Source organism: Myxocyprinus asiaticus, chromosome 27 (assembly GCF_019703515.2).
Source record: "Myxocyprinus asiaticus isolate MX2 ecotype Aquarium Trade chromosome 27, UBuf_Myxa_2, whole genome shotgun sequence".
NCBI classification, from domain to species: Eukaryota; Metazoa; Chordata; class Actinopteri; order Cypriniformes; family Catostomidae; genus Myxocyprinus; species Myxocyprinus asiaticus.
In genome coordinates this window covers 15,197,406-15,223,263 of record NC_059370.1, presented here as the reverse complement: position 1 = coordinate 15,223,263, position 25,858 = coordinate 15,197,406, and the positions used below count along the sequence as shown (strand labels likewise).

The window sequence follows — 25,858 nt, the reverse complement described above, 5'->3', positions numbered from 1 at the left end:
GTTCAAAATGCAAGCGCATTATTTTTCTAAATAATTACAAGTTTCTTTCTTCTTCCAAATCACACAGCCACTCAGTCATTTGCCAAAGATCTCTCATTTGGTAACCATACTTCGCACTCATGAGATGTAGCCGAGGCTCACAGCATTATAGAACTTAATTCCATCAGTCCCATAAATTTCAGCTGTCCAACAGCCTGGAAAGAAAAAAAAAAAAAAAAAAATTTTTTTTTTTTACCATAACCATGCCTTTTTTGATCAGTGGCTTTTTCCATTTCATGTACTGCTCATGTTAACATGAAATAGTAGCTACAGATTCCAAAACATAGGCAGTAGATACAGTGGTTTTGACAAATCATACAACTTCTATTGAGCTTAAAGCTGAAGTATGTAACTTTTATTAAAATACTTTCTCCTATCCAACCTTTCTATACAAACAACTATAAGTGAGCCATTCATAGGCTAATTCTCAAACTGCAAACACAGTCTCTGTGATGCTAAGAAAATCCTGTTTGTTTTGAGCGACTCTTCTATACAAACAGAATGACTTGGCCGATGGCGTGAATTGGGGACAGGACTATCGCTGTTTGACCAGTGGCAGGGGGAGTATTCAGAAAGCAGTTTTGAAAATAGTTCATTTTCACAATTCCATTTAGTGGCATAGAATAACATCAGCTTTAATGAAAAAGTTCTGTTGACACATTACATTTTGTTTGATATATTATGCAAGTCTTCATAATACCATGTATGCAGGAATGGGAAAAGTGCTTGAAACTCATGTTCAGAAAAGAGAACCCCCGACTACAGATTTTGCATTGCTTTTACGGTGCTTTGACACCGTCTTCCAGACTGAATTTAAAAGCTCTGGTAATGTGACTACTTGCACAATCATGTAAAATGTTCACATGAAATCAAGTCTGCATTTTCATTTATACCAGATATCTTTAGACCCTTTTGATCTGAATTAATGCTGTAGGTTAAATTTAATCTAATTAATACTGTAACAAAACAGACATTTAAAATCACTAAAGGCCAGCAGCACTTTTATTAAGATGTAAAGGGAAGATCACCTTATCAGTGTAAGAGGATAAAGTGCACCACTGGATTTCATAAAAAAATAGAATACAAACATTGAAATTATAACCATGCTTGATTACCTAAAATGTACAAACATCTGGTTGTATCAAGCGTAAAAAGGCACAATCCTTAAGGACTGCAAATAAAAATGTACATGTCACTAAATCTCACCATTTGCCCAAAATCGAGGCTACGGCTTCAGTTATTGGAGTTATGGAAATGAAGAAAAAAAAAAAAAAAAAGCACAATTCCCACACAAGTTTGTAACCAGTGAACACATTAAAATGTTGATGGGGGGGGGGGGGGCTAGTTCAAGATCAGCTTCTCTGGGGGCTCAATGAGAGAGACTTCATGGTACCTGGAGAAAGAAAAACAGTAAGCAATCTTGTAGCAGAGCTTTATGCAGAGCATGTAGATTAAAATGACTTAAAAGCAACTGACTTTGAGCCCTTGTACTTCTCCCTAACAGCTTGCTGTGTGTGCTGAGCAGCACCGAGGTAGGTCTGATGAAGATCCTGAACACATGGCATAAGATCCTTCAGTGTGTAGCCAGTCATCTCAACAAGTGCCTTCGACTGAAAAGACACAAATACATGATCACATTCCCCAACCTAAGCCAAAACATTTCACACGGCAACAGTTTCATTACAGGTACACATATTTTAACCCCCGATTCTCATTACAACATGGAAATAAAACGAGATTTAATACTTAATACTAACTGTGAAGTATTCATTCATGGCCAGTACCAAGGGAGAACTTCATTTTCGTAGATTTCACTGAAGACAATAAATGTACATCTGCATCTTTATTGCAGCACAGTAGAAACATGATTGATTGATTTGGGGTCAACAATGACCAGGACATTTTCTTTACAGGTTTCGTGTGAATCACCCATTCCTGTATTTTACATCACATAAGTCCATACAATTCCCCTAGATGTTTGGAAATAAAGTTTTTTTTTTTTTTTTTTTTTGCCGTTTAAACTACAACTTAACAGATTTAAGACAAGCCCGCAATAGTTGGTGCCAACTTACCCATGATCCACCTGCAAGTGTGTGATTGGCCAAAATGAAGGCTGCAGCAGCAGTTTGAGACGGGAGGTACTTTAGGAAAGGGTCGCAGTCTACTAAACTCAGCTCACCTAGAAACTGAGGGGGAAGAGGAAACATCTTACATTTCAGTTGATGAGAAAAAAATAAATAAAAAAATAAATTAATTCACCAGGAAATGGTTCTCACCATTGACAAGCTTTCCACCTTGCTGCTCACAGGCTGTTGCAAGAAATACTGGGTGAGGAACTGATTGATTGTTGGCGCAGCAAGATCAAAAGAAAGGACTGTCAGCACCAGATGCTCCATCCTCAACACTTGTTTCTTTGTGTAGGTGTCATCAGTGATGTAAACAAATTCTGCCACCTCTGGGGGGTAGATCTCTTCAAACTTGCTACAGTCAGAAAGGGACGAGTTAGTAAAGAGAAAAGAAAGAGCAGTTTGAGGCTTTAACATAGTTCTGGCATAATTTACTTGCCCTGCTTCTTACTCCAAACCCAAAAGAATCTCCTAAACCTCACCAAAAATCTCCATTTGTGTTCCAGATCAATCTTACAGGTTTAGAACATTAGGGAAGCGCAAATACATTTCCGGGTGAACTACCCAGGGTTTGTACAGATGCTTCAAAGATAAATTCAAGGACTTTTAAGCACATTTTTATTTAAGGACGATGCTCGAGATGTCATTAAAACTAATTTCATTATTTAAATAATATTTTATTCATTCAGTTAATTTACTTTTATGAAGCACCACTTATTACAAGTACAACATCTCAATGAGCATCGTTAACTACATACAGTAACAAATCTTGGTTCTTCATGACGAAGCTGATGTGCAGTTGTCATGTGCTCCCTTAAAACACACTTCGCTTTCCAACAAAAGTGAATAACTGGGTCTGTAAACCATAGTCCATGACTCGTGTACTATGTTCCATGTTTTCTAAAGTCACACAATAGATTTATGTGAGGAACTGACCGAAATTGCAAATGGGTCACTCAAATTTTGACTTTCCAACTTACAAAATATTGAAATCTTCCATTCAATTTTTGCCTATAAATGCTGTGTAAACATTTTGCAACTTTGTTTGCAATAAAAGGCTGTTGTTCTTTAATTTGTTTCACAATGAAGCAAGTTAACACTGAGGGTTAAATGGGTTACAACACCAAACATTTGTGTGTGAAAATATTAAAATGTGAATAACAAGCTGGGAGGAAAAAAAATAAAAAAAGCATATTTAAGCAGCCTCTGAATTTGGACCTTAATGTTCCACATTTTCTTTTTTTAAATTAAAAAAAAAAAAAAAAAGTTCTAAAATTGATAACGCCAATGCCATGAAATCAAGGGACAAACATTCTTTAAGTTATTCATAATTTTTGAATTTTTTTTTTTTTGCACACTTGTTCGGCCTTGCACTAAATGCTTGTATTGAAAAGTACAAAAACATAAATAACTTTAAAATGTCATAGAAGTGGTGTACCAGGTGAAGGGGACAAGGATTTTCTTCAGGCAATTGAAATTCAAATACAGGTGCATCTCAATAAATTAGAATGTCGTGGAAAAGTTCATTTATTTCAGTAATTCAACTCAAATTGTGAAACTTGTGTATTAAATAAATTCAATGCACACAGACTGAAGTAGTTTAAGTCTTTGGTTCTTTTAATTTTGATGATTTTGGCTCACATTTAACAAAAACCCACCAATTCACTATCTCAAAAAATTAGAATATGGTGACATGCCAATCATTTAATCAACTCAAAACACCTGCAAAGGTTTCCTGAGCCTTCAAAAAGGTCTCAGTTTGGTTCACTAGGCTACACAATCATGGGGAAGACTGCTGAACTGACAGTTGTCCAGAAGACAATCATTGACACCCTTCACAAGGAGGGTAAGCCACAAACATTCATTGCCAAAGAAGCTGGCTGTTCACAGAGTGCTGTATCCAAGCATGTTAACAGAAAGTTGAGTGGAAGGAAAAAGTGTGGAAGAAAAAGATGCCCAACCAACCGAGAGAACCGCAGCCTTATGAGGATTGTCAAGCAAAATCGATTCAAGAATTTGGGTGAACTTCACAAGGAATGGACTGAGGCTGGGGTCAAGGCATCAAGAGCCACCACACACAGACGTGTCAAGGAATTTGGCTACAGTTGTCGTATTCCTCTTGTTATGCCACTCCTGGCGTCTTACCTGGGCTAAGGAGAAGAAGAACTGGACTGTTGCCCAGTGGTCCAAAGTCCTCTTTTCAGATGAGAGCAAGTTTTGTATTTCATTTGGAAACCAAGGTCCTAGAGTCTGGAAGAAGGGTGGAGAAGCTCATAGCCCAAGTTGCTTGAAGTCCAGTGTTAAGTTTCCACAGTCTGTGATGATTTGGTGTGCAATGTCATCTGCTGGTGTTGGTCCATTGTGTTTTTTGAAAACCAAAGTCACTGCACCCGTTTACCAAGAAATTTTGGAGCACTTCATGCTTCCTTCTGCTGACCAGCTTTTTAAAGATGCTGATTTCATTTTCCAGCAGGATTTGGCACCTGCCCACACTGCCAAAAGCACCAAAAGTTGGTTAAATGACCATGGTGTTGGTGTGCTTGACTGGCCAGCAAACTCACCAGACCTGAACCTCATAGAGAATCTATGGGGTATTGTCAAGAGGAAAATGAGAAACAAGAGACCAAAAAATGCAGATGATCTGAAGGCCACTGTCAAAGAAACCTGGGCTTCCAAACCACCTCAGCAGTGCCACAAACTGATCACCTCCATGCCACGCCGAATTGAGGCAGTAATTAAAGCAAAAGGAGCCCCTACCAAGTATTGAGTACATATACAGTAAATGAACATACTTTCCAGAAGGCCAACAATTCACTAAAAATGTTTTTTTTATTGGTCTTATGATGTATTCTAATTATTTGAGATAGTGAATTGGTGGGTTTTTGTTAAATGTGAGCCAAAATCATCACAATTAAAAGAACCAAAGACTTAAACTACTTCAGTCTGTGTGCATTGAATTTATTTAATACACGAGTTTTATAATTTGAGTTGAATTACTGAAATAAATGAACTTTTCCATGACATTCTAATTTATTGAGATGCACCTGTATGTTTTTAAAAAATTAGCAAGAGAGTCAAACCATTTCATATAATTAAAAGGTTAGGTTATAGAATGAAATTCCCACCACCACCCACCATTTGAAAGCTTTTTCATGACTTTTTTTTTTTTTTTTTTTTAGGGACATGTTTGTCAACATATTGAGACACAAAGTCGTCTACACAAGGTGGCGCTGGACGCTCTCAAAACTGAATCCTCCATTGATCTACATTCAAATCTCAATGCTCAAAGCACTGTCTATGTGCTGCCTGCTTCAGTGGTCTGTTGTGTTTTTCAAAAATAGTGAATTAAGCAACGCATTTTATGATGTTCTATAATTCAAGAACTTCAGCACCTCTTGGTAAAAAAAGGCTATTTTCAAGGTTTTTCCAGGCACCTTGTACAAACCCGGACTACCCTTTACGTAAAGGCACTTACGAAGCCAAAAGCATAGCAGCTGTGCCAACCAGCTGCAGCTTTCCTCTCAGGACCGACATGGAAGACAAAAAGCGATCAATGTAGTTCACGGCCAGGTAGAGAGTCTCATTCTGGAGCTTGTACTCCTCTCCCACCTCTACCAGCCAGTCCACCAGGATGGCACGCATGCTGTTTGTGATGTCAGGCTGCTTTTTCATGTAGCCTGCCTTTGGTTTTGACTTCAGCTACAAAAAAATAAAATTTTGAATCATAAATTATAGATCAGATGACTAATAGAGTCATTAAAGTGGTGCTCATTCTTGACCACTCAGTTCTTCATTCTCACCTCCATCTCCCGCAAATATGTGTGTATTTCCGCAGAGTATTCTGTGACTTCATTGACATTTGTCTGCCTCTCCTCGCCCTCAATTACGGACATATCCATAGGAGAATCTGCTGTAATAAAAATAAAAGGTGCATGTAAAGAGCAAGGCTCCACACTTTTTAAATCACCATGATAGCCCACAAAAAAAGACTGAGATTCAAAGACTTGGAAAAATTCCCCTGACATTCCCAGGTCGTCCATGACTTTGGAAACCCTGAAGAGGGACACCAGAATGAGGGGCAATGCGATAATGACAATTACACTTTTCCTACCAAAGCTGGCTTCCATTGGCAGCTCAATAGTTGCGAGAGGCTGCCTTAAGTGCGTCACAGTGGGATTTAGTGTGAGTGGGGAGCAATCCATGGCTGCTTTCTGGGTAGACGGTTTCTTGGATGCACCATCAGGTTCATCCACATGAATCTGGAAAGCAGGTGGCTTGCTGGAGGGTTTCTCGCCAAAGCTCCCGCCATGTTCTTCAGACTTGCAGGCAACTATTTGGGGCCCAGAAACCTTTTGATAGCAAAAGAATAAAACTTAATCAAGTTTTGGGGAGGGAAGACCATAACACTTCTATGCACAACAAGGGTGCTGTACAGCTCATGGACACTTTCAGTAAGCTACTGATAAAAAGCACACATAACATTGAAATATGCTTGAAATCTAAAAAAGGAACCAATTCCACAGCAAAATGAAAACGATGCTAGATTAAATATTAAGCAGGTTTATTATGGTAGAGGCGAGTCTATAAAATGGCGGTCAGCACATTGGGAGGGAATGAGCTGCGGGTATTTAACACTGCACTACATTTCAACCTGTGGCGCCATAAACAGAACCGCCGTTTGGTTCAGATTACAATATAATCGGAAAAGAAATGGATTTAGATTTACATGTATGATTGAAAAAGGCTACAAAAGGGCGCCAGCAGTTTGAATGGCTCACCTATAACACAATTCGATTCATCCCATCAGTCGTGCACAATTAACAAGTGTTTCCTAATAGAATTAAACAAGCCAGGGAAATCTATTCAGATGTGGAGGGAATGTATGTTTATAAAGTGAGACTACAATAAGAGCACATTGTCGTACGCCATACATGATCCAACCTGTTTAGCTGCGCGCAGAACGGGCTGTCTGCGCTGATGGTTCTCCAGAGCCCCCAAAACAGTCCTGTTGCAGGGTTTAGGGTTGACATTCTCCCGATTTTCAACCCTGTTCTTGGTCGCACCGCGTAGCCGTGAAAGCATGTTCTCTTGATTATGAATATCAGCAGCTGAGTCATGAACCGCGCTTCCTTGTGTTTGACCGAGAGATGACATTCTCTTTCCAGCAGCAGATCGACGGGGTGAACTCAAGTCGCCCTGCAAGAGCGATCGGTGTGTTAAAACACTTCAAATAACATCAAAATCTTTGCTGTTTTAAATTTTGCCCGATCTTAGACACGTCAACAACGAATAAATCAAGAAACCGGCACTAACCAGGGTAACTGGCAGGGGTAAGCTGTTGAAATCCGGACAAAAACAGTTGCCAGCGGCGTCATACAAAACCCAAATTCAAATATAAATCATGCAGCAGTCCTATCCTACAGAAAGCGCGCCATGCTGATAAGCAAACCCCATCAACACGCCTCGGACGGCTCACAAGAGATGCTTTGGTGAAGTAGGACGGCGCCTTATTGCTTTTCTCAGCTGCTTTGATATTCTCGCTTTCTCAGTTCAAGTAGCCCGCGACTATTGAAACGGACCAATCAGAATGCGGCAAACCCAAACGTCATTGATTGTACGGTGGCCCGGAGAGTGCAAAAGTGACTCCGCTCTTGTCAATGGAACCGTTGAGAATTCAGAGCGGTTGCTTTCCATTGGCTCATAAGAATTTTGAAACAGTTCGAGGAGAGTGTAAATAATAGAGTCATGATGGCACATGGAATATGATATACAAGCTTAGTTAAACAGGCATGACAAAATAGAAATGTTTTTATGGGGATTCTTCAATTAGGAGAAATTTATTTTGTTGTCTTGTAACATGCTTTTCAGGGGGAACCTCTTTCTAGTAGTTTTATTTTATTTTAGGATGGATTATAATAGATTTAAACTTTTTTTTTAACTGTGTCTCTTGCATTAATTATTTCTATTATTTAAGAGTGATGAGAAGTAAATTGGCCAGAATTTCTCTTTTTTGTGCACGTCTCCCACACAGACCTTTTACCTTCCCAACTATAATAAATGTATTGTTTAAATCATATAAAACTTTGCCATTTTTGCATCATATTTTAAATGTATTTGGTATTTGTTTATTAAAAAAATATATATTTGTGTTTATATATTTTTTTTCAATGTATAATATTTTTTATAACTAAAAATCACAGTTTCAGTCATTATCAAGACAAGTATTTTAGAAAACAATCAAATGTATAGATGACCACATCTTTGACAGGGTAGCAGAGTAAGTAGGCTGACATTTAGTTTGTATGTGAGAATTCTTTTTTTTATTTTTATTTTTTATAATTTCTTTAAATCAATATCATTTAGAAGCTTTATTTGGTCTTACGAACCAATTGTTTTATATTTCAATTTCAATTCTGAAAGAACCAATTTCAATCCATTTCAAAGTTAATTAGCTTGTTCAAGAATTTTTCACAAAAAAGAAAATAAATCCACACATCATGACTTAATTTCTTAATGCAAAAAGCTTCACTGTGAGGAAATTAGATCAGGCACACAGACTGACCTACAGATACTATTGAATAAAAAAAGTATCCACATGAAGTTTTTATTTTTCATTTTTTATTTCTGTAGAAATACAACTTATCAGTGTTCTAAAAATATATAACACCGTTTTTAAAGGTTATTATAATAAACATGTTTAATCTGTGAAGGTAGATTCTCATCTGCTTAATCTCTATCTTTTTCTTGCAAAAACAAATTCACAAAACACTCCTTACAATTGGCTAACTGAATTTAACTTTACATTTCATTAAGCTTCACTGAAAAATTCCATCAAGGAATCAAGTTCATAGTTGTTCAAAATTGCAAGCAGCTGTGAAACTTTTGTTTTGACATTTTGTCCTTTAAATTTGAACTTGTCGATGAAAAGATCAGTGATCATACCTGCAAGAAAACAATGTTTGGTTTACCCAAAGATGTCATTCCATCAGAATATGCAAGGGTTATGTGTACAAGACATCAATCTAATGGAAATCTTCACGTAAACAATTCTACAACATTATCTCCGTTGCTCATCTAAGTTTCACTTACCATACAATCTTTCTAAGTGAGCGGGTTGTTTCTTATATTCTTCTAAGAGCTGAGCAGAATCATCTAGTATACTGCGATACTCTGGGATCAGAAAATCTGCATTCCCTTCATGAACCTGCAGCTCCTGCATATGACACACACACGCACACACTTAGTAGCAGGTAAGCTGAAAACATCAGGCCGGTTCATTTTTTAGCACAACTGCTATGTCCTTTTATGTTTTACCTTTAAAGCATCAATAAGCTGAATCTTTTTGGCCAAAATCAGCTGATACTCCAGCTTTGGATGAATCATCCGAAGTGTATGGCTCACAGAGTCTTCATTCACATCTGATGTCAACATAAGAACAATCATATCAAGCACTCAATTCTCATTCTTCATACATGAATTAAAGATCATAGCTATCTAATAAAATTCTGGCCGTGCTTATACACATTCCATATCTATTAGACAAATGGTCAACCAAGACAGCCATTTACAACTAGTATTATCAAATGTCTCCAATGCATCTTCAATGACCTTTTGTGATTGGAAGAGGAGGATTTCTAATTGTGTGACTAGATATCATTTAGTACATCACTGTTACTGCACATCACTATCAGACATGCTGAAAATGTCTTGTCTTTGAACTCACCGTAGGATGTTTTCAGGTTGATTTTTCGTTTAGTGGCCTCTTTGGACAAGACATCCTTCAATATGGATATGGTAGAAATGTTGTCTGAATAGAAGTTTGCCTCACCTTTACTGGAAACCATTAAAATAAGGAAACAAAAATTAATGATTGTTTAAACACTACCTCTGTGGGGAAATATTATATGCAATCACCTAATAGGATCTTTGTCCAAGTTGTTATAATTAGTAAAATCAATATGTCTTAAATCAACAAAGGCAAATCATAATTAGCCAAGTTTGTTTTGACTGTTTGGTGCAATGTACACAAAGATAAATGATCAATGAAATGGTAGGCCTCACCAGTAGGTGGCTTCTAGCTGGGTGCCCAAGAAAGTGTTTTGAAAATAAAAGGTGATGCTTTCTCCTGCTGGGGTTTTCTCTGGGACCTCAGGCAGACAGAACACAACCCACGAATGGATCTCTGCAAAACTGAACTGTCCCGTCAGCCTCAAGGAGTTCATAGGCCTAGTCATATCACACAATAAAATATCACACAAACATTTATGTAGATAAATTCATGAAATCGAACTAATAGGAGTGTGTCTTTAAGTAAACTCACCGCTCCTGGTCAATCGTGTGTGTTCTCTGGTGGAGCGAGAGTGGTTTGATCTGGTACTGTCGAACTTGGCAGGTTTTGGGCTGAAGCCTTGGTGTCACGTACGCTTGAAGGGTGCCATACTGACCCTCTATAGACCTCACCTAAGAGAGAAATCAGGACAAATGCTCTTAAACCACATGTTACATAGGTTAATGTATTGGGACATAATTCAAACCCACACACAAAAAAATCACAGATACTTTGTGAATTCCTGCTCACCTTCAGTTCCAGCCTTGTGGTATTTGCTTGACATCTGTAGGTGGCGAGGAGGAAGTTCCCGTTAGACTGTTGGGATAAATGAACAAAGAAAAACATTAGAATGTAATCTGAACATTAATTAAAGGGATAGTTCACCCAAAAATGAAAATTCTCTCATGATTTACTCACCCTCCTGGCATCCCAGATGTGTATGACTTTCTTTCTTCTGCAGAACACAAATGAAGATTTTTAGAAGAATATCTCAGCTCTGTAAGTCCATACTATTCAAGTGAGATCCACATAAAGGGAGCATAAAAGTAATCCATATGACTCCAGTGGTTAAATTCATGTGTTCAGATATGACATGATAGGTGTGGGTGAGAAGCAGATCAATATTTAAGTAATTTTTTATAATAAATTCTCCTCCCTGCCCAGTAGGGGTGATATGCACAATTTAATTAATTTAATTATTTAATTTTGAAAGATGGTGAATCACCAAAAACAGAAGGAGAAAGTGAAGGAAAAATGAATTAAATATTGATCTGTTTCTCACCCACACCTATCATATCACTTCAGAAGACATGGATTTAACCACTGGAGTTGTCTGGAGTACTTTTATGTTGCCCTTATGTGGATTTTGGAGCAACAAAATTTGGCACCCATTCACTTGCATTGTATGGACCAACAGACCAAAGATATTCTTCTAAAAATCTTTATTTGTGTTCAGCAGATGAAAGAAAGTCATACACATCTGGGAGGGTGAGTAAATGGGTGAACTAACCCTTTAAGCTAAATAAATATGAATTTTGAAGAATCTTTACACAGCTGTTTTCTATACAATGACCAAAGTTCATAGTGACCACAACTGTCTACTCAAAACACACCATAAAAGTGGTCCATATGACTCATGCACTATATTCCAAGTTTTCTGAAATCAAATTTTGTGTGCAAGCTTTGTGTGAGGAACAGACTGAAATATAGGTTGCTATTCAAAGAAAATCTGCAGCTCTCTCTCCATCCCATATGTTCAAACTAGCAAAGATTTTCAGTGCATATATAATGTAAGTATATAATGTAACTACTTTAAAAATTTGGTCTGTTCCTCACAAAAAGCTGTCGTAGTGTTTCAGAAGACTTGGAATATAGCGCATGAGTTATATGAACTACCGGTATTTTATATTTTGTCCTTTTTGGAGCTTTGCAGTGACTTTGTAGTCACTATGAACTATGTCCGATTCTTCAGAATGTCTCCTTTTGTGTTCTATGGAAAAAATAACAGTATAGGCTGCAGGTTTGGGATGACATGAGGGTGAGTAAAAAAAGACAGTGAACTATTCCTTTAATACATAGGATGGCACCCAGATGCATTACCTCTGAATCACATTCACTGAAACTAACCACTGCTGAATTCTTATCAACATCTAGCAGGTCAATGGGAACATCACTCTGTCAGAGAACAAAAACAAGGTAACACAGGTAAGTGAAACTTTCATCTCTCAATGCTTTACATTATCAGATGTAAATTTTCGCCACTTTTGAGGTGTGTGCAAAAATTTCATGATCTTTCGAGCATGTTTAGGCCTCAAAACTATGATTAGTTTCACATCTAACTTTGTCAGGCCGCCACGGACACACCCTTTAACGAAAACTCAAAAGGTTCCAATTTAACATCACCAAGGCCATTGGATTAGACTGACCGAATATGATGTTGATCTGATTAAATCTCTGAGAGGAGTTTGTTAAAGTACAAGACCTGGAATTAGCTGTTGTCAGTAGGTGGCGCTATGACTATAACTGAATATTGGCACGTAGATGTGTTCAGGCTGGGACTATTATCAAACATGTGAAGCTTGGGGCAGATTGGACACTGTATGTATGAGTTATAACAACTTCCTGTTCCATGGCGAAACATCGAACATTGTCAGGCTGCCACAGCCACGCCATGCAGTGAAAACTCAAAAGCTTTGCAATTTAGCATTGCCAAGGCCTTTAGATTAGACTGACCGAAAATGATGACGATCCGATGAAATCTCTAGGAGGAGTTTGTTAAGGTACGAGGCCTGGGAATGGCAAAAATTGGAGAGAAAAATCAAAATGGCTGACTTCCTGTTGAGTTTAGGGTGTGGGTCCAAGAGACTTATTTGTAGGTCTTGGCATGTTACACATGTGTACCGAGTTTCGTACATGTAGCTGAAATGTAGCGCGAGGCACACAATGTTGAAATTTTGTAGGTGGCGCTATCGAGCCATTTTGCCACACCTCATTCTGAAACCCATATCAGATGTAAATTTTCGCCACTTCTGGCGCGTCCAAAGTTTCTTGAGTTTTCGAGTATGTTTAGGCCCTCAAAAATGCGATTCACTTTGGAAAAAAAGAATACGGAATAATAATAAACGGAGCAGAAACAATAGGGTCCTCTCACCTCGGTGCTCGTGCCCTAATAAAGCTGAATTAGTGAAGTTCAGAGGTTTCATTCTGTAGGAGAACTGTGCTTTAAGTAAAAATAACAACTGGACCAGCCTATTGCACTTACCTGTAGCAAAAGGTTGTCAATAGCAGTCTGCACTTCAAGTGTGAGGCTGTAGCTGGCATCATCCTGGCACAATGTGAACTTGTCATTAATGCTGAAGACTGGTACAACAGACACAGCTGTGCTGGACTGCGAGCTTTGCTGGTATTTTTCTCTGCCCTGTAAAACCTTCACCTGCAACTGCTCCAACTCAGCCCTAAAACACACAAGAATAAGCAAACTATGCTTGCACAATTTGAAAAGAATAATGCCTTTAACAAAAGACATGTTAAAGAAATAGTTCACAAGAAATGCAAATTAAATCATTGATCAAATCCTGCACAAAGTAAAATATGGTGACTACACCCATAAAATCAAACCTTATAGGTTGGATCACATGTCATGACCAAACGTCATGATGCAAGAAACAAAGTTTGACCTTATTGACGTTATTATCGGCATATTTGATTTGTGCGCTGTAAACTGTAAACAGTTGATCAATTATGTAATTTGATTTGGGAGTCATCAAAGACTTAAATCAGTTCATCACACAAAGTGATCCTGTGGCTTCAGAAGACTTGGAATATTGTGCACAAGTTATACAGTATCAAATACATTTGTTTTGTTTTGTTGTTATTATTTTTGTGTGTCATTTTTGGAGCCAGAATCTAACTTTAATTATATGGTGAAAAGATGTGTGAAGATTAAAGAAAAAAAATAATTTTGTGTTCCATGGAAGATAGAAAGTCATACAGGTTTGGATCAACATTAGGGTGAGTAAATAATGACAAAGTAAATTTTTGGGTGAACATTTCTTTTAACAGTTTAACACATTACACAGGTGTGATGTCTTTGTTGTTTTTACACTGATTATGTATTTGATGGAAAATACTGAAGACCAAAAATATAGCAGAAGAAGGAAGCTGCCAAGAAACAGCTGGATGTGCAGTACCTGAGTGCGGCCAATTTCCCCTGGGTCTCTCTGCTCATCTTGATCTCAGCTCCCGGGCCTGCTACCATCTGCTGAGGCTCTGAGGTGAGACCTGACACCCATCCTTGATACAAATAACATGACCACATATAGGTTACAGAAAATAGACCTTATTCACAGTAGCGCCATCTTTGATTTTTAACGTGAATGAAAACGAGGCTGTGAGGGATAGACTTACCATCTCTTCAATGGCACGAATGGCATAAAGCTGTATAAAGCTCCTAGATCACATCTGATTTTCCACAACTCATATTGTCAAAAGTTTTTTTCTCTACTAAATGCTTTTGGAAAGATATTTTTTTCAATGTTTTGTTCGCAGAATGATCCAAAATCTCTTTAAACTGCAGAACAGCCCATTGTAGAGCCTGTACGTCTATCCCTCACAGCCTCTTTGTCATTCCCATTAAAAATCACGAACAAGGTCTATACATGATAAAACAGTAAAATAACTTTTGATAATTTACTCACCCTCATGCCATCCCAGATGTGTATGACTTTCTTTTTTCTACTGAAAACAAACAAAGATTATCAGAAGAATATCTCAGCTCTGTTGCTCCTCACAAGGCAAGTGAATGGTGAGCAACATTTTGAAGCTCCAAAAAGAACATAAAGGCAGCATAAAAGTAATCCATAAGACTCCAGTGGTAAAATCCATGTTTTCAGAAGCAATATGATAGGTGTCAGTGAGACACAGATCAACATTTAAGTCCTCTTTTACAATAAATGCTCTTTCCTGCCCAGTAGGTTGCTATATGCACAAAGAATGCGAATCGTATCGCTTCTGAAGAAACGGATTTAACAACTGGAGTCTTCTGGATTACTTTTATGCTGCCTAGATGTGCTTTTTTGAGCTTCAAAGTTTTGGACCCTGTTGACTTGCATTGTTTGACCTACAGAGCTGAGATATTGTTCTAAAAATCTTCATTTGTGTTCAGAAGAAGAAAGAAAGTTACACATCTGGGATGGCATGAGAATTTGTATTTTTTGGTGAACTATCCCTTTAAGCTCATTTGCTTTTATCTGAAAGCAATAGCTAACCTGTGTATGTTGTTGTAAGAACTTCATCGTACATCTCTTTTCCAACGCAGCCACCCTGAATCGATGTGACACTCTCAGACAAAACCTTATAAACACACACACACACACACACAAAATGATCACTTCCAACACTTGTGTGGTGGAATTTAATGCGAGTCAAGGCCTTTCTTGAAGATGCTCAGAGAAAAATGAGGATGAGTTTACAGTCTCTTGAGACCGTCTCTTAGTTCCTTGTATCTCTTATCATTTATATGCAAAACTCACATTCTCAAAGCGCATTGTTGGTTCATTTGAGTTGTCCAACCCATAGACCTCTACAGTCCCATCATCCCTTCCCACCAGGATGTCCTTTACACCATCACCAACAATGTCAAAGGTATCGATACAAAGCACACCTTTAAAAGACCAAAAAAAAAAAACAACATAAGACAAACTTGCATGACTACAACTGGTTTGTTCTTTTTCTTCTACTTGAAGATAAAGTGTGTAATTTCTGCACCGCTAGCAGGACAGTGGTGGAAGGGGGAGCATTTGAAACTGGTTTAAAAACAGTCATTGCTTTTGCAATTCTGCTTGGCGCCAGTCATGTTACAGAAATTCACCTTTAATGATCAGGCCTGTTTCACACCGGGTAAGCAGTGCATATTTTTTACGTCACATATGTTAACAGCAGGAATGTGCACAATCGACCAATCGATTAATCGTTCTGTGCCAGCTAGTCGACTATTAAAAACACTGCTCGAATATCGCAAATTGATATTCCTTTGCGCATTTGCCTGCCGTGAGCAACGTTGAATACAATTACAAATAGCTACTTTTATTCCAAAAATAGTGCAGAAACATGTCAATAAGCAATACGATTCCTTCCCTACCCAATTCCTACCTCCTTTTTTCTTCTCATTATCCAGTTCCCAACTTGTGACTGGTCCAGATTTTTTTATCCGCACAAGACCCAGTTTCCCATCAGCTGTTCCATACAGAACCTCCTCACCACCCTTTCCTGAGGACCAAGATAACATGCATGATCAAATTCTCAGACTAAAACAAAACATGCCCTTGCATTTAAAAAAAAGAAAAGAAAAATGAGAGAAGGCAGCTCAAAAAGATTATAGTTATGCTGTCATCACAGAACGTACCTCCATCTCTGTTGTGAAGCTCAAGAACTGTTGGAGGTCCAGGAACTTCTACATCAAACAGAAGATCAGACCCCTGATGGAGCATAGAGCATAGAAGGACAGAGAATTACACCTAATTGAGATGGACTACTCTATTACTGAAATCATGGACGGCTATTACAAAATTATAAATACAGACAAAAGGGCGGCACTCCTCACTGATATACAGAGATAGCTGCTTCGTAAATTCCTTGTTGTATCTTGGAGATTGTAATTACACAGTGGACATAAGGTCTGATTACCTGCAGTACGCGAAGCACCCTGTCCTGGCAGGCCAGGATGGGCACAGTGTGGCCCACTGTCTCCACAGGTAAACACAGGACATCATTGATCTTGTCTCCTGACAGGTAATAGTCCTGATCCTTGCAGTCACAGTAATGGTTATAAATGTAACTGGCACACACAAACAAATCTGCCCCTGAAACATGCCTATGGAAAGGAGCATTCAAAATGATAGGGTGTTAAATGTATTATCAGTTCCACTAAATCATATATCATTATTAATCAATACACTGGCTTGAGGGAGCCTAAAAAACCATCTCACATGGCATTAATGCTCTCTGTTAAGTTGGCCTCAAAGGTAAGGAACTGTTTGCCCTTTTTGGTGTATCCCCTCACTTCAGAGCCAGAGCACACAAAAATCTTTTCCTGTGGGGTCCCCAAAGTCCCTCCGAGCTCAAGTCTGGAGATCTTCTGTCCTGGGAGCGATTTGAAAACAGGCTGACAAAACAGACAGACATGTAGCCTTCATTTGCAAAAAATGATTTTGTTTGTTGAGATCAGTATACATTTAAACAGGAGGCACTTCAGATACATACCACAGCCTCCCCTTTTTTCATCCCAAAACAGGTCACGACACCATCATGATCTGCAACAGCCACCTAAGATGAGAAAATTACCCACTAAAACCTCCAGATACACCAACAGTTTCTTTCCTCAAACCATCAGACAAGTGCATACCATGTTGCATACTCGTTGCACAAGCAGGATCTAATCTTCAGCTTCTTTGGCCTATAGAGCAAGACCTTGAAATCCACTACAATAGCATTAAGCATTAAACAAATAGCTCACACAAAAATGAAAATTCTCTAATCAGATGTGTATGACTTTCTTTCTTCTGCAGAACACAAACAAAGATTTTTAAAATAATATTTCAGCTCTGTAGGTCCATACAATGCAAGTGAATGGTGACCAAAACTTTAAAGCTCCAGAAAGCACATGAGTGCAACATAAAAGTAATCCATACGACTCCAGTGATAAAAATCATGTCTTCTGAAGGGATCCAATCGGTTTTGGGTGAGAACAGACCAAAATATAACTCCTTTTTCCTGTACATCTTGCCATTGCAATCTCTATGCATAATAAGGATTTCCTAGCGCTTGACGCATGCACAGAGCTCTAGATGGTGCTAGGAAGTGTAAACGAGCTTGAAATCATGATTGCCAAGGAAACTGCTGATGTCAAGATTTATAGTGGAAAAGGTGTTATATTTTGGTCTGTTCTCACCCAAACCAGATTAGATCATATTCTTTGTGCATATCGCCACCTGCTGGGCAGGGAGGAGAATTTATAGTAAAAAAAAGGACTTAAATATTGATCTGTTTCTCACCCAGACCTATAATATCACTTCTGAAAACATGGATTTAACCACTGGAGTCTTATAGATTACTCTTATGCTGCTTTAATGTTTTATTTTTTTGTTTGTTTGTTTGTTTTTTTTGAAGCTTCAAAGTTTTGGTCACCATTCACTTGCGTGAAATAGAGCTGAAATGTTCTTCTAAAAATCTTTGCTTGTGCTCTGCAGAAGAAATAATGTCACACATCCCAGATGGCATGAGGGTGAGTAAATGATGAGAGAATATTCATTTTTGGGTGAACTATTCCTTTAAGCCCTTGAAACAATACTATAAAATACTTTACATTTCAGATGATTACATTTTTAGGTCGAGTTTTAGGTCTGAATTCTCTGTGTTCAAGGAATTGTGCATTCAAATTAAGCTCTATGTACTGCATCTATGGCATGCTGTTTATAATCATACCATAGAAATTGTTTACTTGTACATCAAGAACCAAACATACAAACAATAAAATTGTATGTAGAAATTCATTTATAATGGAAGTCTATGTGGCAACCATTGCACCCCATGTGTTGTAAATGTGATACTGTCAGTACATTTTTATTGTAATTGACAGCATGTACAACTGGACAGCATACAACTTGTGTTGAACACAGAATATTCCCTTAAAAAGGATGCAGATGTACCTTTTGAGTTGCTTTTCGTCCCACAGAAGGGAGGAGTTTCATGGTTTTTTGAGATGTCACTCCAACCTGAGAAAACAAAGATGGCATGACTATTTGTTAGCTTTCCTCCTGAATCCTGATCATTTAACCACCAATACCACTAATGTTTAAACGTTCTCAATCCACCCAGCCACAGGCATTACAAGTGTTAATTCAAGAAATATATCAATATACAAGTGGCCATTTCTACCCGATTTGAATGACTGTAAATCAAAATAAAGGTACATGTTTGAGATAATCTTACCTGGAGATAATCCACATGGTTTAAATTTAACTCCATCTCGTTTGTCGGAATAACCTGCTCACAGTTCTTATTGAATAATGACTGGTAGCCTGTGCTTTCTATTTAGTGTTCGAGCTGTTTGAAGACGCTCTAATGTAGCTTTCTGTAATTCATACTCCACACTATTACTTCCTTTTAACGACACGGAAATATATATATATTTCAAGCTTCTCCAGTCGATATTTAGCAGTGGTCCCGGTTCGTCCACACAACAGACTGGATTATCCTAGGGATTAGTTAGTTAGAGGCTGAATCTCGCCGCGTTAAGATGTTAATATGTAACAGAACATTTACCGACTATTCATAGACATATGTATGTTTCGATTCGCGGATAAATATAATAAATCATCTAAGTACAACAGCAGCAAAATATGTTATGTTCGCAGCTAACACGTTTCCTCCGCAGCGCCATGTTTGTCAGCCATTCCAAACCATCCGCGGTTACCATGGTAATAATAGACGTAAAGCCGTTCCTTCAAAACATTGAAAATGCTTTTCAAATACATTCCATTTAAAGGCCATTGTATCTGAATGAAATAATATCTGAACAATATTTTAACTTATTAACGATACTTTGGCTTGGATGCTTGAGTTAAAGGCTACGGGGGAAAAGCTTCAACCATCTGGTTAAATTCAGATGGTTTCCCTGCTTGAAAATCCAATTTAAACTGGTAGCTGTGTTTTGGGACATAGTAGCTGGTTTCTAGCTGGTCCAAGCTGGTATTTAAAAGGTCCAAGCTGGGTGACCAGCTAAGGACCAGCTTGTGATCAATTTAGACCAGCTACCATGTTTCAAAACACAGCTATCAGATTTTCCTGCAGGGTTTAAAGGGGTTTTGGACACTTTTCAGCTTATCCTGTTGGGAAACCATCTTAACCAACGTGACCAGACTTGGAGACCAGCTAGATCATCTTAAACCAGCTAAGACAACCAGTGTAGACTGTTTTAAGCAACCTCAGCAGGCTGGCCAGGGTACACACATGGTCGGGGTTTTTTAATCATGCTTTTTTAAATCATTTTATCATTGACTTGTGTTGTTTTTATATTGAACTAATTACATTTTCTTTTTCATACTCCTAGCCCTAATCCTAACCCTCACACAAACCTTTCGGCATTTTTAGATTTTCATTAAGATAATAATTAGTTTGTTTATTAAGCCATTTTCCTCGTGGGGGACCATTGGCTCACTACCACAATGTGGGCAACACACACACACACACACACGTGCACACACACAGGCGTGGATAAAGGGGCGTAGATGTAACTGAACAACAGGAGGAGAGGGTGCAGATTCAGAGAGGACTTGAAGCATCATTCTCATTTTGCAAAGCACCAAAGAGACACACCATCATTCTTCATGGATTATAAAAAAAAGATTTAATGAAAAAGGGACTGAAGTCAAGAAATCTGTCATGGATAAATCTACATCAGGCGAAATATGTTACACCAATCTGCCTCGACAGGGAATTGTCTAAAGAACTGCAGTAGTGTGGGATTTTATAGCAATCAATGCCCTCCCCAAGGAGGTTCCTGGTGGCGTCCACCTCCTTGCCTCTTACAGTAGGATGGGGCTGGAACCTAACTGTGTATGTGGGGCTCTTCACAGTCCTGCTGGTGCTGATGGGACTTCTTTTGTGGATGATGCTGAAACAGCTCAGGAACTCTGTGGGAAATAATACCCATCAGCGACATATGGGTTCCTGCAGACGCTATGTGTATTGATGGAGAGACCAAAGAGACACAGCATGGATAAAGATTTAAACTGAAGGGATTTTTTATTTTATTTTTTTTTTTTTTTTGCATACTGCTGTGATTTCTAAACAGCTGGACAATGAGAGATCTGACTAAAAACTCAGTGACTGCCAGACAGGTGTGGGGAGTGATGAAAGAAGAATGCACTTTCAAAATTGTATTGAGGACTTTTTAATTCAGAATTACAGAGGAAATGTGAGACTTGTATTTACTGGCATGTGTAAATTATTAATCCTACATGGCAGGTACAAAATTAATTATGCGAGGGTGTATAATCTATTCCAGACTCTTACAGGGACAAAATATGCAGCCTGATCTCCAGCTATGAAAATATTATATTGAAATCCAATAAAAACAGACATTATTTTGTTTGTTGTTCTTGTGGACACATTTAATTCACATTTAAATGAAACCCAACAAAATGTACACATTATACACACACAGTATTTAACGATTCTGTGAAAAGTCATTAAATATCTATCAATGGGTAAGAATTGATTTTTTATTTTTTATTTTTTGGCATGAATAATCTTATTTTTTGAAAGAGAGAGTGAAATCAATAATTTGCATATAGAAAATATGTCGCAAATGACAAATTATTTTTCATAACAAAACCATGAATTCCTTTCTATAGATAGAAATGTTAATGACAAAGTCACGCTCCTTAGTACATGATTTGCCAATGAATAATACAAGTCCACTCTAAGCATTTGCATATGCGTGTGCATTTAATGATATCATAATGTTCAAATCTTTAAAAACATCTTCATGCATGAATCCTGTTGAAGTAATTACTGTTGCTTTCACTCCAGTGTTAATCACAGGGCAAAATATGTGTGTTTATGTGTGTGTGACAAGTAAGGAAATTAAATTCACACCACATCGCATATGAAATTAAGCAATGTAGCAAAACAAACAAGAGCAAGTATCTTCTTTTTGATGAGGGATATTTACATGTTAACATGAAAAGCAGACAGTGTAGCCTAAGTCCAGTGGTATAAGAGAGTAAGTGCACTTCAGTCATTGAAGTATTTACTGTATTTTATTAATGTCTATTAATATTTCTGGCTCTCTGTTTGGCAAGTAATTCATTTTCAGACAGTAATTTCCCCCCAAATTAACAAGGAACCGGTTTAGTTTACACATCACATCAAAACAGCAAAATAAGATTTATTTTTGCTGTGTTGAGGTTGTGTAAATCTTATAGGCCTAAACTAAATTTACGTCACTAAGCATCCCATTAAAAGCCACTGATAAAAGTATTATTCTTCAAGGAAGACCCAGCCAATAAATCTAATATATTGTCCATTAATCAGAGATTGGAGCTAGGGCTGCTCAGTGCTCTGGTTATTACTTTTATCACAGCCTGAAGATAGTAGCCAGCTGTGTAATGAATGCTATTGAACTATTGATCATGCTTTTTAGGACGAGCATGAGCAAAATAAATAATCTGAACTTCATCTAAAACTTCATCTGAATCTAAAACTTTGTCAAAATGTGGAATAATTATATCCAAAGGATATAAGAAGAAAAAAAAAAAACATTTCCTTGATGAGCATTTGGTTTGCTTGTTGATTGATTAGTTGTTTTATTGGTTTACTGTGTAATTATTGGAAATGTTTGATGACGTATTGAGGTTTGCATTAAAATAGTCTTTTTCAAACTGATCTGTGATCTGTGTGAAAATTCTGAGCCTCCCATCCAACAATTCCCTCTTGTTTACTGTCAGCACCTCACTTCTCCACAAGATAGTCTTGAATATTAAGTCTGCATACAGAAGAGAGGTTGAACAGCTGGCTGTCTGGTGCAGTCAAAACAACCTTGGAGATGATAGTGGACTTTAGGAGGAACACCCCAACATTGACCCCCCTCACCATTCTAAACAGCACTGTGGCAGCAGTTGAGTCATTTAGGTTCCTGGGCAATCTCACAGGACCTGAAGTGGGAGACCCACATTGACTCCACTGTGAAAAAGGCCCAGCAGAGGTTGTAGAAGTTCAACCTGCCACAGGCGCTGCTGATACAGTTCTACTCAGCAGTCATTGAGTCTGTCCTCTGCACTTCAATAACTGTCTGGTTTGGTTCAGTTATGAAATCAGACATCAGAAGACTACAAAGGACAGTTTGGACTGCTGAGAGGATTATTGGTTGCCCCCTGCCCCCCCCCCCCCCCTTCAAGAACTATACACTTCCAGAGTGAGGAAAAAGGCTGGAAAAATCACTCTGGACCCCACTCACCCTGCCCACTACATTTTTGAACTGTTGCCTTCTGGCCGACTCTTCAGAGCTCTGAGCACCAGAACCGTCAGGCACAGGAACAGTTTTTTCCCTCAGGCTATCCATCTCATGAACAGTTAAAACTGGCCCATTGAGCAATAATTAATGTGCAATACACAACTTAGTCTATTTATATTTATCCAACACATCCAACCTCTTCTGCCATTACATTCCCTTGCACTGTATATAACAGATTTGTATTTGTATTTCTCTATATACTTACATTTTCTATTCACTTTTTATTTTTTATTCTATTTGTTTATTATTATCTCTGTCTTGTTGTTGTATTGTTTGTGCACTGGAAGGTTCTTTCACCAAGACAAATTCCTTGTATGTGTAAGCATACTTGCCAATGAAGCTGATTCTGATTCTGATTATTTTGACCTACAATAATATAAGTATTATATAATAGGCTATAGTTAATTTATCTAACCCCTCTAAAGAGCCTCAAAATATAAAGTTTTGTGGATATGGTTATATGGATATACTGAACGAAAAGCCCATTAAGCTATTCACGTCGATGTAAACAGCGTACGTCAGTCAATATGATTGACAGGCGGTTTTGAGGGTGTGGCCTACAGTCAGATAGAAGTCCTTTCAGTCAGAGCACGCGCCAGAAGTCTGACCCCTCGCGCACAGGTGAAGGAATACATAAACAGGTGCGTTGTCTGTCGAGAATAAATATATAGAGAAGAAACCGAGTAGCATACATGCGTAAATTACATGAATTATTTTGAGATAGAGGAGTTACAGTCAAATCTCGATTCAAGTAATTTTAAATTCTCGTGACAAACCGTAAACAATTTGATATGTGGCGTGTGTAGCGGGTCATTGATGAATATCACTGTTTATATCTCAGTACTAGTCTGATAACTCAACAACTCTATTCTTTGTCTTTTCAGAATTTCACATAGAACCTCACCTGCTCCTGAACACATGGTAAGAGCGCCCTGCGATGTTTATTATTTAGTAATTAAAAAAAAAAAAAAAAAAAAAAAAAAAAAATCTAAACTTGGAAAGGAAAGAAAAGAAAGCAGGGGTGTTTATGTAGATGCGAACTGATCATTTACAAGATGTTTTTTTTTTCTTGTTTTTTGTTTTTTGTGTGTGTGTGTGTATCATAATGTTTTCTTAAACATAATTTTGAGTAATTAAATGTTCAGCTGAGAGAGCGCAACTGATGGCAAGCCAACAAATTAATCTTAAACGTTAACATTTAAATGATTAAGAATTTGATGTATTGGTTTGTGTTACTTTTTAACAAGTCATGTTTTAACTCCCGATTTATAACATCAATGTTTGTTTCAGTTTTTTTAATAGCTTCAATTTATTAAGAAGTTATTGATATCATACCAAACAATAAACCGCGACTCCAGTTTTCCAGTTACTGTTCTCCACAATATACTGTCCTCATAATTGTAGATCCAAGGGTTAAGTTATCAGATCTGTGTTGGCATGGTGACTGTTGTCATGGAGGTTAAGGTGATGGATGATTGGATTACAGCAGATAAACCTGTATCAGATCAGACTGAGGAAATGCATCGAATATAGTGAGCCCACTACTGCCAGATTCAAGCAAGCACTCATAAAATGTAATAGATCTAAAAGATTAGCAATGCTCGGTATGGCATATCGGGTTGTGTTGTTTCTTTACAGTTTAATGTCATGGCCCAGAGGGTGGTTTTAAAGGTGACATGATTCTACAATGTAATCCCACATCCGTTGTCCCATCTCTTTATTTTAGAAATAAAGGGCGAATGAAATGTGTTCCTAACTCTGTAATGCTCAATCTACTACCTGTATCGCAAGGAAAAGCTGTTGCCTTCGGTATTGAATTAAACTGAAAATCTCGAGGTTAACTGATCCCTAACCTTCAGCCTGAACATAAACACAAAACCCAAACCTAAAACCTTATCTCATCCTTCAACCAGCTATGGCATTAACCTGAGCCGTAAGCCTGGTCTATCTTTAACCAAATGTGTATGGATACGGGTACTGTGTCTATATGATGTTTACAGAGGGCTTAAATGGTGACCAGATTGCAATCACAACATTAACTAGAATTGTGGTTTTGGTTGGCTCTTGCCTTTTAAATGTTATTTGTCTTCCACAGCTTATTGCACATTTTGTCTCAAACAATACAGTATCATTGGTTTGTGTCATCGGTCTGTTAGACTCTGGCTGATGTGTATTCATTTCACATGATAAAGATTGATGGTGATATTGCATGCGTGAGGTTTAATAATGAGGTTTGTAGGTGTTTCTCATTTTCTCAAACACCTGCGCTGATTAATCTGTGCAAACCCAGATGTCATCATGTTTTTTATGGTTTCGAATTATTATATAGACTAATTATTTTGGGTTTACATGTTTCCCCTTAAAGGAATAGTTCACCCAAAAATTAAAATTATCTTATCATTTACTCACCTTCCTGCCATCCCAAATGTGTATGACTTTCTTTCTTCTGCAGAACACAAATGAAGATTTTTAGAACAATATTTCAGCTTTGTAGGTCCATACAATGCAAGTGAATGGTGGCCAGAACTTTGAAACTCCACAAAGCACATAAAGTCAGTGTAAAAATAATCCATAATACTCCAGTGGTTTACTCCATGTCTTCAGAAGTGATATGGTAGGTGTGAAACAGATCAATATTGAAGTCCTTTTTTTTTGTGCCAATTCACATTCTTTGTGCATATCGCCACCTACTGGGCTGTTGTACAAGTTTTATTTATTTATTATTTTCCTTTGCTTTATCCCTCCCTTTTATTCTCCTCCCTGCCCAGTAGGTGGCGATATGCACGAACA

The 25,858-nt window shown here is 37.8% G+C and overlaps 2 protein-coding genes across 3 annotated transcripts; both read right to left on the bottom strand.

Annotated features, from left to right (window-relative positions):
• Positions 1–315: 315 nt before the first annotated feature.
• Positions 316–7,725, bottom strand: LOC127417646 (cyclin-A2-like). 2 transcript variants are annotated; one of them, XM_051657714.1, is made up of 9 exons: positions 7,479–7,725; positions 7,107–7,361; positions 6,277–6,514; positions 5,966–6,072; positions 5,641–5,864; positions 2,316–2,520; positions 2,112–2,225; positions 1,516–1,649; positions 316–1,432 (listed from the first exon to the last, which is right to left on the bottom strand). In XM_051657714.1, the coding sequence occupies exons 2-9, from the start codon at positions 7,317–7,319 to the stop codon at positions 1,381–1,383; spliced, it is 1,287 nt and encodes a 428-aa protein (XP_051513674.1). In that variant the 5' UTR covers positions 7,320–7,361; positions 7,479–7,725; the 3' UTR covers positions 316–1,380. The 2 variants fall into 2 exon arrangements, with proteins under 2 accessions (XP_051513674.1, XP_051513673.1); XM_051657713.1 differs by having other exon boundaries at positions 318–1,432; positions 5,966–6,075.
• A 1,068-nt stretch (positions 7,726–8,793) lies between these two features.
• Positions 8,794–19,441, bottom strand: LOC127417894 (Bardet-Biedl syndrome 7 protein homolog). The gene is made up of 19 exons (XM_051658156.1): positions 18,982–19,441; positions 18,699–18,764; positions 17,254–17,316; positions 16,980–17,155; positions 16,678–16,864; positions 16,397–16,469; positions 16,144–16,260; positions 15,525–15,655; positions 15,261–15,345; positions 14,184–14,286; positions 13,256–13,448; positions 12,094–12,168; positions 10,744–10,809; positions 10,486–10,625; positions 10,227–10,391; positions 9,889–9,998; positions 9,480–9,583; positions 9,255–9,378; positions 8,794–9,107 (listed from the first exon to the last, which is right to left on the bottom strand). Exons 1-19 carry the CDS (start codon positions 19,015–19,017, stop codon positions 8,974–8,976), a joined length of 2,148 nt encoding a protein of 715 aa, XP_051514116.1. The 5' UTR covers positions 19,018–19,441; the 3' UTR covers positions 8,794–8,973.
• Between the last annotated feature and the right edge of the window lie 6,417 nt (positions 19,442–25,858).